This window comes from Mytilus galloprovincialis, chromosome 2, assembly GCF_965363235.1.
Source record: "Mytilus galloprovincialis chromosome 2, xbMytGall1.hap1.1, whole genome shotgun sequence".
Classification (NCBI taxonomy): domain Eukaryota; kingdom Metazoa; phylum Mollusca; class Bivalvia; order Mytilida; family Mytilidae; genus Mytilus; species Mytilus galloprovincialis.
The window spans coordinates 77,434,609-77,450,782 of NC_134839.1; the positions used below are offsets into that span (position 1 = coordinate 77,434,609).

Genomic DNA, 16,174 nt, shown 5'->3' on the forward strand with positions numbered 1-16,174 from the left:
TGCAATAAAAACATTTATAAGCAGAATTTTGTTTCCATTTGGAACTTATATTATGAAGGAACTTCTATTCTGTGACACAATACTATATATATATTCAATAAACAAATTTAAGAATAACTAATATAGAAATTCAAAAATTGTTAATACATAAAATTAACCCTTAAACCAGTAGAGAAAATAACAAAATACTCATAATATGAATTAAATAAAAAGAGGCACGGTTAGGCGGCATAAAAAATGTTCTCAAGACTATTAAAAAATTATTGATCAACACTTCAACTCAAATTTAGAAAATAATATAATAATAAGAACTAAGTGTTTTATTACTGTGTAAAAACAAAAAAAAGTAAAAAGGTATGTAATTTAACCGGTAAACAAAAGTGAGTAGAATTCAACTGATAATCCAATAAGAAAAGTTATGACAAAATCAGGATGACGAAAAGAATGTAGCATTTAAATAAATTAATTTGTTAAGAACAGAAAATCTAGTAATTAATCATTTTTAATAAAATAAAAAATTTCCAAATTGAGCCAATTAAATATAAGGGAAATTCAATTCAGTTAACATAACTTTTTTTTTTATGATGGTCGTAAAGCATGGAGAAAAGAGAGCAAAGTGAACTTGAGAAACAGCTTTCTGATGTCTGTAGAAGGATCTTGTGCTGGCAGTTCAGAAAAAAGCTGCGTTCAAAATTGAACTATGAGATAATTCCACAGGCTTTACATCAGTACAAATACCATAGTGAATGCTTATACAAATTTCTAAGCTCAAGGATTTGGGAATGCACTTACAGAGTACAAGATGTAGATATAGGCATTGGCACAGGTCATACCCAATCACAGTCCAGAAAAGCAGCACTAGAGGAGGCCTATCACAAACTAGTGAAATCTTACTGTAAAGTTGTATTGTCTGATAGTGGTATTCTGTGTTTGAAAACATCTGATACCCCATTTCCTGACATCTTAAATCCTCTCAATGCAATGGCAGAATTTATGACTGCAGAAGATTGTCACGAAGACAACAGAGATAATATAAAGAAAACCAGAAAATATCCACCAGAGACAGACCTTTCAAACTTTATCATAGTCAAGTTCATTGGAGCCAACAAAGAAGAAATAATACCCATGTATGTCCTGAAATATAGTGCTTACTTCAGTGGCATGCTGTATAATATGGATTTTCACTTTGACAATGGAGGTATATTTTGCAGAGATTTGATTAATTAAGCACCAACCTAGGATTAATGTATATAGCTTTTAATACTAGTCCAGTCAATGTAGCATAAACTTGACACTAAACTTAAAGTAATTGCAACAGAAGGTTTTTTAAGTTTTAATCTTTAGCATTATACCCCAAATATACATTGTACACAGAAAAAAGTCTATCTAACTTGAGGAAGACTAAAAAATCCTGATTTTAAAATTCCTATGGAGATTTGCATTGAAAATGGGAGATAACTCTGCAAAATAGGCAGAAATATCAATAAAAAATTATACAAAATTATAACTTTACTACTTCTATTCAACAGAATGTATTGATTCTTGATATTATAGCCATCTTTATAGTATAATTAAAAACTCTAAAGGTGTTTTCATATCTTTTATCAAGCTGCAACCTAGATTACGTTATTCATAAGTTGACCATTTATTACATTTTTCAACATGTCAAGGTAAAGAATCTCAAATTTAATAAAAATAATTAAGCATATATTCTTCTTTTTTGTGGTTTAAAGTTTCTTTAAAAAAGGTAGATGCTGAACAAAGATAATATACAGATATAAACAATACTGAAATTTATACAATTTTTTTCAGAATGGTCTCAAAGCCACAAATTTGCAATTTCTATAATGAAAAATGTGCCAAAAAAAATAAAATACCCATACCACTTTGGCTTTGTATATTTCATGAGCAGAAGGTTATATAATATAGTCAAATACAAACTTATTTCCCCATCAAAGTATTATATTTTACATGAATTTTAAGAAATCAACCAAAAGGAAAAAAACAAATTTCTCCCCTTTCCAATGTTAATTTTCATAGGAAATTAAAAATGCTGATATTGAGTTTTCCTCAAGTTAGATTTTATGGGACTTATTCTGTGTATATTTGGGGCTGAATGCTGTAGATTAGAACCAAATTATTTTCTGTTGCAATTAGTTTGAGGTTAAAACTTAGTTTGACTGGATTATAATATTGATTTTAATGCCACAGCCATAAATGTTATATTAAAATTATATATGTCCATCCTTGTGTTTTTATACAATGATAATGTAATTTAATGTTTTTATATGGTTCATTGTAGTCTCTGTTGAATTCATTCTCCATTTGCATTTAAAAAGCTTGACATAAATATTATGAATATGATCTTTGAGACCATATGTTGACCTGCAAACGTCTTTTTTTTTTTATTTTTCAAATGTTTGATGCTGAACTCTTGAAAGGATTGTTTTACAAAAATATTTTCAAACCATATTCTATTTTACAGAGTTCACTTGCACTGCAGCTATAGAAGGTAAAAAAATAGCCAATATTTTCAAACCATATTTTATTTTACAGAGTTCACTTGCACTGTAGCTATAGAAGGTAAAAAAATAGCCATAGCAACAACTGACAAAAAGATAACTGTGAGAAACCTGGCTGCAGAGATGACATTAGAGTATCTAGCAGACAAATGTTGGACTTTGTACATCAACAGAGAAGTCAAAGATCTTGGAGGTGTGAAAATGACCAAAGACATGGTACTCTGGGAAATAAGAAAATTAAGTATGTAATCTTCTTATAAAAACTCAGCCTTTAGTTTAGGATGTCAGATGCTCATTACGTCTTCATAAGACTCGATCAGTTAATAGTGCTTCAAATATTAACAATCTTACAAAACTACGAAGTGGTACATTGAAACTTAATGTTGAAGTTGGTCGCTTCTCTGATATACCAAGAGAAATGCGTCTTTGTGTATGTTGTAACATGCAATGTGTTGAGAATGAATTCCATTTTGTATTGGTATGTCCAGCATATAGGGCAATTAGAATATTGTTTTTGCCACGCTATTATTGTTCATGGCCTACTATTTTTAAACTATCTTGTTTGTTGAAAGCTAATTCTAGATCTCTAACAATTAAGCTCTGTAACTATTTGAAGAGTGCATGGAAAGCTAGATCTGATATTATTGGTTAGCTACAACATGTATGTTATTGTTGTATTGTTCTCCGTTACCAGTCTTTTGTCACATTATGTATATATTATGTATTGCCATAGCATGTTCTATATGCTTTTGCAAATAAAATATTCATTCATTCAATCACAATGAAGTTCCAAATCATGTACCAAGTTGAAGAGCATTTAAAAAAGACAATTATTTTTTTTTGTCCAAAAAATTAACTATGTGTCTAGACATGGGGTTCAATGCAGGAAAAACCCTGTAAAAAATTAGGAAAGGTATGTTCCCACTAGATACAGAGTCACACATCAAAATTTTATTTTAGTTCAATTTTCCTCATGTTATTGTCACCCTTCAATGATATTGTCATATAGTAATTGTAACCCTTCAATGATATTGTCATATAGTAATTGTCACTCTTCAATGATATTGTCATATAGTAAAGATTTGGTACAATTTATCTTCAAAGATTTTGGACAATTATCCTTCAATGATTTGGAACAATTAATATTTCAATGGTTTTGTACTATAATCAGTCAATGATTTCGTACTCTTGTCCTTCAATGATATGGTGCTATTACAATATAATAGTTAAGTGGTATTTTCCCCTTCAATGGTTCAGTTCTATCATATCTTTAAAAAAAATGAAGGTATATTTTGCTTGAATTATTACTAAAATATTTAATAACCACCCCAATTAAAATAGATAAAAATGTTCTGGTGATAAAATATTAAGATGAATATTATAAGTAAATAAAGGAAATTAATTGACACCATCCTGCTCTTCCATCACCTTGAGAACTGCTGTAACTTACATGTTAGATGTTTATTCAAAATAATTTGATGATCCTCAATATATCATCTGAATTCATCTTTTATATACTTGCCAAAATTAGAAATGCTTTATATTCCCTTTTTAGCTCACCTGGCCCGAAGGGCCAAGTGAGCTTTTCTCGTCCGTCGTCGTCGTCGTTAACAATTTACATTTTGAACTTCTTCTAGAGAACCACTGAATGGAATGGAACCAAACATGGCATGAATGTTCCTTATGAGGTGCTGACCAAGTGTTGTTACTTTGTAGCCGATCCATCATCCAAGATGGCCGCCAGCGGGGGACTTAGTTTAACATAGGACGCTATGGGAAATGCATACAAATGACTTCTTTTAGAGAACCATTGAATGGAATGAAACCAAATATGGCATGAATGTTCCTTATGAGGTGCTGACCAAGTGTTGTTACTTTGTTGCCGATCCATCATCCAAGATGGCCGCCAGCCGGGGACTTAGTTTAACATAGGACCCTATGGGAAATGCATACAAATGACTTCTTTTAGAGAACCACTGAATGGAATAAAACCAAACATAGCATGAATTATCCTTATGGGGTGCTGACCAAGTGTTGTTACTTTGTAGCCGATCCATCATCCAAGATGGCCGCCAGCGGGGGACTTAGTTTAACATAGGACCCTATGGGAAATGCATACAAATGACTTCTTCTAGAGAACCACTAAATGGAATGAAACCAAACATAGCATGAATGTTCCTTATGGAGTGCTGACCAAGTGTTGTTACTTTGTAGCCGATCCATTATCCAAGATGGCCACCAGCGGGGACTTAGTTTAACATAGGACCCTATTGGAAATGCATACAAATGACTTCTTCTAGTGAACCACTGAATGGAATGAAACCAAACATGGCATGAATGTTCCTTATGTGGTGCTGACCAAGTGTTGTTACTTTGTAGCCGATCCATCATCAAAGATGGCCGCCAGCAGGGGACTTAGTTTAACATGGGACCCTATGGGAAATGCATACAAATGACTTCTTTTAGAGAACCACTGAATGGAATAAAACCAAACATAGCATGAATGTTCCTTATGGGGTGCTGACCAAATGTTGTTACTTTGTAGCCGATCCATCATCCAAGATGGCCGCCAGCGGGGGACTTAGTTTAACATAGGACCCTATGGGAAATGCATACAAATGACTTCTTTTAGAGAACCACTGAATGGAATGAAACCAAACATGGCATGAATGTTCCTTATGAGGTGTTGACCAAGTGTTGTTACTTTGTTGCTGATCCATCACCCAAGATGGCCGCCAGCCGGGGACTTAGTTTAACATAGGACCCTATGGGAAATGCATACAAATGACTTCTTTTAGAGAACCACTGAATGGAATAAAACCAAACATAGCATGAATGTTCCTTATGGGATGCTGACCAAGTGTTGTTACTTTGTAGCCGATCCATCATCCAAGATGGCCGCCAGCGGGGGACTTAGTTTAACATAGGACGCTATGGGAAATGCATACAAATGACTTCTTCTAGAGAACCACTAAATGGAATGAAACCAAACATAGCATGAATGTTCCTTATGGAGTGCTGACCAAGTGTTGTTACTTTGTAGCCGATCCATCATCCAAGATGGCCGCCAGCAGGGGACTTAGTTTAACATAGGACCCTATGGGAAATGCATACAAATGACTTCTTTTAGAGAACCACTGAATGGAATGAAATCAAACATGGCATGAATGTTCCTAATGTGGTGCTGACCAAGTGTTGTTACTTTGTAGCCGATCCATTATCCAAGATTGCCGCCAGCGGGGGACTTAGTTTAACATAGGACCCTATGGGAAATGCATACAAATGACTTCTTTTAGAGAACCACTGAATGGAATAAAACCAAACATGGCATGAATGTTCCTTATGAGGTGCTGACCAAGTGTTGTTACTTTGTAGCCGATCCATCATCCAAGATGGCCGCCAGCAGGGGACTTAGTTTAACATAGGACCCTATGGGAAATGCATACAAATGACTTCTTTTAGAGAACCACTGAATGGAATAAAACCAAACATGGCATGAATGTTCCTTATGAGGTGCTGACCATGTGTTGTTACTTTGTAGCCGATCCATCATCCAAGATGGCCGCCAGCGGGGGACTTAGTTTAACATAGGACGCTATGGGAAATGCATACAAATGACTTCTTTTAGAGAACCATTGAATGGAATGAAACCAAATATGGCATGAATGTTCCTTATGAGGTGCTGACCAAGTGTTGTTACTTTGTTGCCGATCCATCATCCAAGATGGCCGCCAGCCGGGGACTTAGTTTAACATAGGACCCTATGGGAAATGCATACAAATGACTTCTTTTAGAGAACCACTGAATGGAATAAAACCAAACATAGCATGAATTATCCTTATGGGGTGCTGACCAAGTGTTGTTACTTTGTAGCCGATCCATCATCCAAGATGGCCGCCAGCGGGGGACTTAGTTTAACATAGGACCCTATGGGAAATGCATACAAATGACTTCTTCTAGAGAACCACTAAATGGAATGAAACCAAACATAGCATGAATGTTCCTTATGGAGTGCTGACCAAGTGTTGTTACTTTGTAGCCGATCCATTATCCAAGATGGCCACCAGCGGGGACTTAGTTTAACATAGGACCCTATTGGAAATGCATACAAATGACTTCTTCTAGTGAACCACTGAATGGAATGAAACCAAACATGGCATGAATGTTCCTTATGTGGTGCTGACCAAGTGTTGTTACTTTGTAGCCGATCCATCATCAAAGATGGCCGCCAGCAGGGGACTTAGTTTAACATGGGACCCTATGGGAAATGCATACAAATGACTTCTTTTAGAGAACCACTGAATGGAATAAAACCAAACATAGCATGAATGTTCCTTATGGGGTGCTGACCAAATGTTGTTACTTTGTAGCCGATCCATCATCCAAGATGGCCGCCAGCGGGGGACTTAGTTTAACATAGGACCCTATGGGAAATGCATACAAATGACTTCTTTTAGAGAACCACTGAATGGAATGAAACCAAACATGGCATGAATGTTCCTTATGAGGTGTTGACCAAGTGTTGTTACTTTGTTGCTGATCCATCACCCAAGATGGCCGCCAGCCGGGGACTTAGTTTAACATAGGACCCTATGGGAAATGCATACAAATGACTTCTTTTAGAGAACCACTGAATGGAATAAAACCAAACATAGCATGAATGTTCCTTATGGGATGCTGACCAAGTGTTGTTACTTTGTAGCCGATCCATCATCCAAGATGGCCGCCAGCGGGGGACTTAGTTTAACATAGGACGCTATGGGAAATGCATACAAATGACTTCTTCTAGAGAACCACTAAATGGAATGAAACCAAACATAGCATGAATGTTCCTTATGGAGTGCTGACCAAGTGTTGTTACTTTGTAGCCGATCCATCATCCAAGATGGCCGCCAGCAGGGGACTTAGTTTAACATAGGACCCTATGGGAAATGCATACAAATGACTTCTTTTAGAGAACCACTGAATGGAATGAAATCAAACATGGCATGAATGTTCCTAATGTGGTGCTGACCAAGTGTTGTTACTTTGTAGCCGATCCATTATCCAAGATTGCCGCCAGCGGGGGACTTAGTTTAACATAGGACCCTATGGGAAATGCATACAAATGACTTCTTTTAGAGAACCACTGAATGGAATAAAACCAAACATGGCATGAATGTTCCTTATGAGGTGCTGACCAAGTGTTGTTACTTTGTAGCCGATCCATCATCCAAGATGGCCGCCAGCAGGGGACTTAGTTTAACATAGGACCCTATGGGAAATGCATACAAATGACTTCTTTTAGAGAACCACTGAATGGAATAAAACCAAACATGGCATGAATGTTCCTTATGAGGTGCTGACCATGTGTTGTTACTTTGTAGCCGATCCATCATCCAAGATGGCCGCCAGTGGGGGACTTTTGAATGAAATTAAACATGTTCCTTTCCTTATAAATGAGGTTGTGTTGTCACTTTTAGCCAAATTTTATATTTTTTTATATGATTTCAAAAACCCAAGTAGAATCAGGTGAGCGATACAGGCTCTTGAGAGCCTCTAGTTTTTTTCCAGTGAGCTTTTTGCTTAATATGGATTATATCCAAATTTGTCTGCATCATATTCAGAGTTTCTAATATTTGATCAGGTTGTTGGTAGGGGTCAAACTACAGTGTTGGCTCATATTTCTAGAACTATATAGAAGTCAGTGGAAAATTTACATTGTAAAAATGGTCAGCACAACAAGTTCTATCTACCATGAAAATTTTGTAGATGCCCACCTATTTTGGAGTTATTGCCCCTGAAATGTAGATTTTATAAACTTTTTTGGAAAATTCCTTTCCATTGTTTCAAAAACAACAAGAGCTAGTTTAAAAGCGTTAATTTCAACAGTTATCAACATGACAAATTGTATTCACCTTGAAAATTGTAGAAAAATTTATTCTCCTGATTTGGGTTATACAATTTATTTTCTGAAGTTTTTGGCTTTTATTGTGAAAATTGCAAAAAGGACCAGGATGACAAAATTGTCCACCTGTTTTTGAATTATTGCTCCTGAAAATCCATTTTTGGCTGTAACCATAGAAAGAATATGATCTAGCCTGACAAGATCTATCTACTCTGACATGTTCACAACCTTTTTTTGTGTTATTGCCTCATAAATGTTAATTTTGTTTCCTTCTGTTTTTTGCACTTTTGGCTGTTATCTAACTCTAGGCCCTGGGCAGTTTTCTGCTGTTTAGATGGGTTTTTGTCTCTTTGGCACATTCCCTATTTCCATTCTCAATTCTAATAAGGGGTTAATTAAACATCTAAATTAAAAAAAATATCAGCAACAGAGCAATTGTGTAACTATAGAATGTGCATATAAAAATATGAATTAGCTAATTGGCGATACTTTTTGGGTGAAGATTGCATTTCGCAATCAAAACCCTATGTTACTGACTTGATATCTAAATCTTCCAAGTTATCACTAACTTTTTGATACACAAAATATAGTGTATCGATCATTATAACATTCTACACATCCTATCCATCCTATCCATGAACATTTACAGTAATCTATCGAATGTAAATATATGCTCAGAAATTCAAGTCGCAAAACCATGTTACACCTGTCAATAAAATTACATAACTTTTGCAAGGTGCAGGAATCATATAATTATCTGTTTTAAAAATATAAATGATGTCATTGTAAAAGTCATCTTTAAAAATTGGAGTTATCTCCCATTGTTCAGAATTGTGATTGAATCAACTACAACCAATGCTTTATTGACAATGCAATATTGAATTTTACTTCCCACTGATAAACCAACGCAATCATCAACATTCAGGGCTTACATGCACTTTGATTTTACAAAGTGAGTGATGCAGGCTCATGAGTATCACTTGTTCTCATTTCTATTAAAACCATGATATTTACATTTGCCGTAAATATTTTGTATATTATTTTTGACTAGAAAATATACATTTAGTCAAACACGAACGAAAATCATATAAAGCAGGACAAAAAACATCTTTCTTATATTTCTGTCAGATATGCCAGATACTAAAAGATTCAGCCATAAAATATACTTATTTTTTCAGGTCCAAAAGAAACCCAGCCTGAGACAGGAAAGGAAATTTTGAAATATATAAAACGAGATGGATTTACTCTTCAGCCAAATGGGGAAAACAAGAAACTTGAGAAAGCTATTAATCAGGCATTGAATGAACACATGTTTGGAGATGAAATTTACTTGGTATTTGAATCAAAATTTTCTGACCTTGAGAAAGAAAAAATCAGACAAATAGCACAAAATCACCATGTCACTGTCGATGATCAAGTTATAAATAATCAAGTGTTTGTTGTCATAGAGAAGATGACAGATGACAACTATGTTTCATGCAAAAGGCTCGATCTAGGGAATTCTGGGAAATATTTTATTAAACCTCCAAGAACCGAAAAGTTGTCCACATCAACCCTTCCTCAAGTTCAAACATCAATGGTTTTCCCAAAACAACCAGCCATTCCTAAATGTAGTACATTTTTCACTTTGGATGACCATTGTGACAAAGAAAGTAAAATTGAACGTGATTTAAGTGAAAATTGTTTAAAAAGACCAATCCCTATCACTGATGACATAAACCAAATATGTACCAAAACAATGAGACCACCAGAAAGCACAAATGTCTCTGGTGGTACTTTTGTGTCTTTCAATAGCAATCTGATATCACAAAACACTCTAAATCAATCGATAGCTGCTTGCACCACCAAACCAGAATTGTTATCATTCTGTTCCACCAAATCAGAATTTTCTCCAAATCTGGCTTATCCTACCAAGTCTCAAATTTCACCAATTGCTGCCTGTCCTATAAAATCAGAATTTCCTCCTTGTGTTTATGTTCCTGTTCCATTCCAATATCTACAGTTCCCAATCCACCAACAGGCAACTCACTGCCATCAACATGGGGAAAGAATTGGAAATCAATGTTATCATCACCAACAGAATACACAGTGTACACATCATCAACATGAAACACAATCTTCAAATAAAATAGAAGAAGCAACAGGGCATTTTAATAACCAGTTTGGATTTTTGAATCAACAAGAAAAAACTCCATACATAAACTTTGAGGAGAGAATTCTGCATATGAATGATCAACTTGAAACAAGATATTCAAATTCTCAGAGGGAAGCACCTATAAACCTAGACAAACCAACTGCTACACATTCATCAGATGACCAACATGAAGCACCTTTGTACCATTCTCAGGGGAAAGTAGATCAAGATCAGTATTCATTACCATTATACAGTTATCTTAAGTTAATGTCTTGACAATGCATACAGTTCAAGATTACTATTTTAACACCATTATTGATTTAGCTTAGAACACTAGTTTACAAGATCACTCACCATAAAACTTTAGCTTGGATGGATATCTTGACATAAGTGTACAGTTCAAGATCACCATTCCGCACTATAAAACACTAAGATTTGATTGATTTCCAGAAATTCATATACAGTTCAAGATTACTATTCAGCACTTTTCCTGGAATTAGTGTACAGTTCAAGGTCACTATTCAACACCATAAAACACTTAGCTGAGTCAAATTTTATGTTAAACTTTTTGTCTTTATTTTATACATCTCCTTGTATTAAGCTACCCAGTTTAGCTTTATTGATGATGATTATACAACATGTGAAATTATACATTTATAGCTTGATTTAATAATAATATTGTTGTTAAGTTTCTTCTTGTTTGTTATCAGCAATACTTTTATTTATTGTACATATAAAGATTTATGTATTCATCTTTTTAAAAGAGAACTGTTATAATTTTATTCAAATGATTGTTTTGATGAGCTAAGAATACTCATGTTTAGCCTCATTTTATAGTCTTTATTATAAAATGCAATCACCTTACTCATCCCTTAGTTTGTGTTTGTCAAACAAATGTTTTTATCCACTTTTCTCAGAATTGTAAAGTATGATCAGGTTTTGTATCTGTCAGAAAGATATTTCCTGTTTGCCGATACTATGCATTTTTTAATTCTATTAAATGAACTTAAAAATATTGTGTCAGACTTATTCCGAATTATGTTTAACAAAATGACTTGAAATTTGAACTTTAGCCTTACAGTGATAAATTTTCAGATCTGTCGAGCACCTACTTCATGTTTTCTTTTACTTTAAATTAGGAGTGGGGTTATGCTCAGCACGACAACACATACAATCTTGAAAGTTTTGATTAAACATGTATATATCAGGCATTATATTTTATTAAACATGTATTATAGCTTTGTTTTATTTAATATGATTATGAAAAACAGCAAACTAACATGATCACCAAGACTACAAATACTAAACAAAGGGGGGAATGCAAGTATTGTCTATCATGTTATAACAATATAACAGATAGAAAAGATCTGATGGGTCATAGCTGTGCAGCATTTCAAGATCTACATACTGTCTGTTTTGACCAAATCTGCCAAACTATTTCTAATATAGGAATAATTGCCCTTAATTGATGGTTTATTTCATTTTTTTCCCATTTTTAGCTCACCTGGCCCGAAGTCGTTAACAATTTACATTTTGAACTTCTTCTAGAGAACCACTGAATGGAATGGAACCAAACATGGCATGAATGTTCCTTATGAGGTGCTGACCAAGAGTTGTTACTTTGTAGCCGATCCATCATCCAAGATGGCCGCCAGCGGGGGACTTAGTTTAACATAGGACCCTATGGGAAATGCATACAAATGACTTCTTTTAGAGAACCACTGAATGGAATGAAACCAAACATGGCATGAATGTTCCTTATGAGGTGCTGACCAAGTGTTGTTACTTTGTTGCCGATCCATCATCCAAGATGGCCGCCAGCCGGGGACTTAGTTTAACATAGGACCCTATGGGAAATGCATACAAATGACTTCTTTTAGAGAACCACTGAATGGAATAAAACGAAACATAGCATGAATTATCCTTATGGGGTGCTGAATAAGTGTTGTTACTTTGTAGCCGATCCATCATCCAAGATGGCCGCCAGCGGGGGACTTAGTTTAACATAGGACCCTATGGGAAATGCATACAAATGACTTCTTCTAGAGAACCACTAAATGGAATGAAACCAAACATTGCATGAATGTTCCTTATGGAGTTCTGACCAATTGTTGTTACTTTGTAGCCGATCCATTATCCAAGATGGCCGCCAGCGGGGACTTAGTTTAACATAGGACCCTATTAGAAATGCATACAAATGACTTCTTTTAGAGAACCACTGAATGGAATGATATCAAACATGGCATGAATGTTCCTAATGTGGTGCTGACCAAGTGTTGTTACTTTGTAGCCGATCCATCATCCAAGATGGCCACCAGCCGGGGACTTAGTTTAACATAGGACCCTATGGGAAATGCATACAAATGACTTCTTCTAGAGAACCACTAAATGGAATTAAACCAAACATAGCATGAATGTTCCTTATGGAGTGCTGACCAAGTGTTGTTACTTTGTAGCTGATCCATTATCCAAGATGGCCGCCAGCGGGGGACTTAGTTTAACATAGGACCCTATTGGAAATGCATACAAATCACTTCTTCTAGTGAACCACTGAATGGAATGAAACCAAACATGGCATGAATGTTCCTTATGTGGTGCTGACCAAGTGTTGTTACTTTGTAGCCAATCCATCATCCAAGATGGCCGCCAGCATGGGACTTAGTTTAATATAGGACCCTATGGGAAATGCATACAAATGACTTCTTTTAGAGAACCACTGAATGGAATGAAATCAAACATGGCATGAATGTTCCTAATGTGGTGCTGACCAAGTGTTGTTACTTTGTAGCCGATCCATTATCCAAGATTGCCGCCAGCGGGGGACTTAGTTTAACATAGGACCCTATGGGAAATGCATACAAATGACTTCTTTTAGAGAACCACTGAATGGAATAAAACCAAACATTGCATGAATGTTCCTTATGAGGTGCTGACCAAGTGTTGTTACTTTGTAGCCGATCCATCATCCAAGATGGCCGCCAGCAGGGGACTTAGTTTAACATAGGACCCTATGGGAAATGCATACAAATGACTTCTTATAGAGAACCACTGAATGGAATAAAACCAAACATGGCATGAATGTTCCTTATGAGGTGCTGACCAAGTGTTGTTACTTTGTAGCCGATCCGTCATCCAAGATGGCCGCCAGTGGGGGACTTTTGAATGAAATTAAACATGTTCCTTTCCTTATAAATGAGGTTGTGTTGTCACTTTTAGCCAAATTTTATATTTTTTTATATGATTTCAAAAACCCAAGTAGAATCAGGTGAGCGATACAGGCTCTTGAGAGCCTCTAGTTTCTATTATCTTGAAAACTATATTAGAAAAAGAGAACCTGGTAATAGCAAAATTATTAAGTGGACAAATCTAACTTGTCATCATGGCCAAAATCCTTCAAATGATGTTTCTGATTTTTGCACTTATATTTGTAGACTGAGACTGTGAATTGCAAAAATAATCAACAGGAAAAAATGTACTAATTAGTTAACATGGCTGAAATCATTAGTTGAACCTTGCACATTTTTGTTTTTTTAGAAACTATAATTAATAGATAAAGAGTAACTCTAAAATAGCCTAAAAGACCATCAGAAATAGTTTTTTAAATGAGATACATGGCGACTGAAATCTTCAAAAGCAATGAATCTACAATCAATGTCTGGTCAATAGCCTCAACTAGAAACTTAAACAATAACGCGTCCAAACATGTGTCGCTGTAGTCTTCAACCAGTGACAGAAACAATACCACAATTAAATTTCTGGTCATTGTAGTCTTCAACTAGAAATAAAGAAACAAAAACACATCAAATCATGTCTGATTGTTTTAGTCTTCATCTAGAAATAATGAAACAAAAACACATCAAATCATGTCTGGTCGCTGTAGTCTTCATATAGAAATAATGAAACAAAAACACATCAAATCATGTCTAGTCGTAGTCTTCAACTAGAAATAATGAAACAAAAACACATCAAATCATGTCTGGTCGCTGTAGTCTTCAAATAGAAATAATGAAACAAAAACACATCAAATCATGTCTAGTCGTAGTCAACTAGAAATAATGAAACAAAAACACATCAAATTATGTCTGGTCGCTGTAGTCTTCAAATAGAAATAATGAAACAAAAACACATCAAATCATGTCTAGTCGTAGTCTTCAACTAGAAATAATGAAACAAAAACACATCAAATCATGTCTGGTTGCTGTAGTTTTCAAATAGAAATAATGAAACAAAAACACATCAAATCATGTCTGGTCGCTGTAGTTTTCAACTAGAAACAATGAAACAAAAACACATCAAATCATGTCTGGTCGCTGTAGTCTTCATCTGGAAATAATGAAACAAAAACACATCAAATCATGTCTGGTCGCTGTAGTCTTCAAATAGAAATAATGAAACAAAAACACATCAAATCATGTCTGGTCACTGTAGTCTTCAAATAGAAATAATGAAACAAAAACACATCAAATCATGTCTGGTCGCTGTAGTTTTCAACTAGAAACAATGAAACAAAAACACATCAAATCATGTCTGGTCGTTGTAGTCTTCATCTAGAAATAATGAAACAAAAACAAATCAAATCATGTCTGGTCGCTGTAGTCTTCATCTAGAAATAATGAAACAAAAACTAATCAAATCAAGTCTGGTCGCTGTAGTCTTCAACTAGAAATAATGAAACAAAAACAAATCAAATCATGTCTGGTCGTTGTAGTCTTCATCTAGAAATAATGAAACAAAAACAAATCAAATCATGTCTGGTCGCTGTAGTCTTCATCTAGAAATAATGAAACAAAAACACATCAAATCAAGTCTGGTCGCTGTAGTCTTCATCTAGAAATAATGAAACAAAAACACATCAAATCATGTCTGGTCGTTGTAGTCTTCATCTAGAAATAATGAAACAAAAACACATCAAATCATATCTGGTCTCTGTAGTCTTCATCTAGAAATAATGAACCAAAACACATCAAATCATGTCTGGTCGCTGTAGTCTTCATCTAGAAATAATGAAACAAAAAAAATCAAATCATGTCTGGTCGCTGTAGTTTTCAACTAGAAACAATGAAACAAAAACACATCAAATCATGTCTGGTCGCGGTAGTCTTCATGAAACCAAAACACATCAAATTATGTCTAGTTGTTGTAGACTTCAACTAGAAATAATGAAACAAAAACACATCAAATCATGTCTGATTGTTTTAGTCTTCAACTAGAAATAATGAAACGAAAACACATCAAATCATGCCTGGTCGTTGTAGTCTTCAACTAGAATTAAAGAAACAAAAACACATCAAATCATGTATGGTCGCTGTAGTCTTCAACTAGAAATAATGAAACAAAAACACATCAAATCATGTCTAGTCGCTGTAGTCTTCATCAAGAAATAATGAAACGAAAACACATCAAATCAAGTCTGGTCGCTGTAGTTTTCAACTAGTAACAATGAAACGAAAACACATCAAATCATGTCTGGTCGCTGTAGTCTTCATCTGGAAATAATGAAACAAAAACACATCAAATCATGTCTAGTCGTAGTCTTCAACTAGAAATAATGAAACAAAAACACATCAAATCATATCTGGTCGCTGTAGTCTTCATCTAGAAATAATGAAACAAAAACACATCAAATCATGT

The 16,174-nt window shown here is 34.9% G+C and overlaps 1 protein-coding gene across 1 annotated transcript; it reads left to right on the forward strand.

The window, feature by feature from the left end:
• The first annotated feature begins 592 nt into the window (after positions 1-592).
• Positions 593-11,780, forward strand: LOC143064444 (uncharacterized). Its single transcript, XM_076237271.1, has 3 exons — positions 593-1,198; positions 2,557-2,763; positions 9,588-11,780. The coding sequence occupies exons 1-3, from the start codon at positions 598-600 to the stop codon at positions 10,817-10,819; spliced, it is 2,040 nt and encodes a 679-aa protein (XP_076093386.1). The 5' UTR covers positions 593-597; the 3' UTR covers positions 10,820-11,780.
• The last annotated feature ends 4,394 nt before the right edge of the window (positions 11,781-16,174 follow it).

Excerpts from the sequence above, each read along its gene's own strand:
- LOC143064444 (XM_076237271.1), top strand. The coding sequence starts at position 598 with ATGGAGAAAAGAGAGCAAAGTGAACTTGAGAAACAGCTTTCTGATGTC. Across the intron at positions 1,199-2,556 it reads TTTTCACTTTGACAATGGAG|AGTTCACTTGCACTGTAGCT; the intron begins GTATATTTTGCA and ends TTTATTTTACAG. Across the intron at positions 2,764-9,587 it reads CTGGGAAATAAGAAAATTAA|GTCCAAAAGAAACCCAGCCT; the intron begins GTATGTAATCTT and ends TTATTTTTTCAG.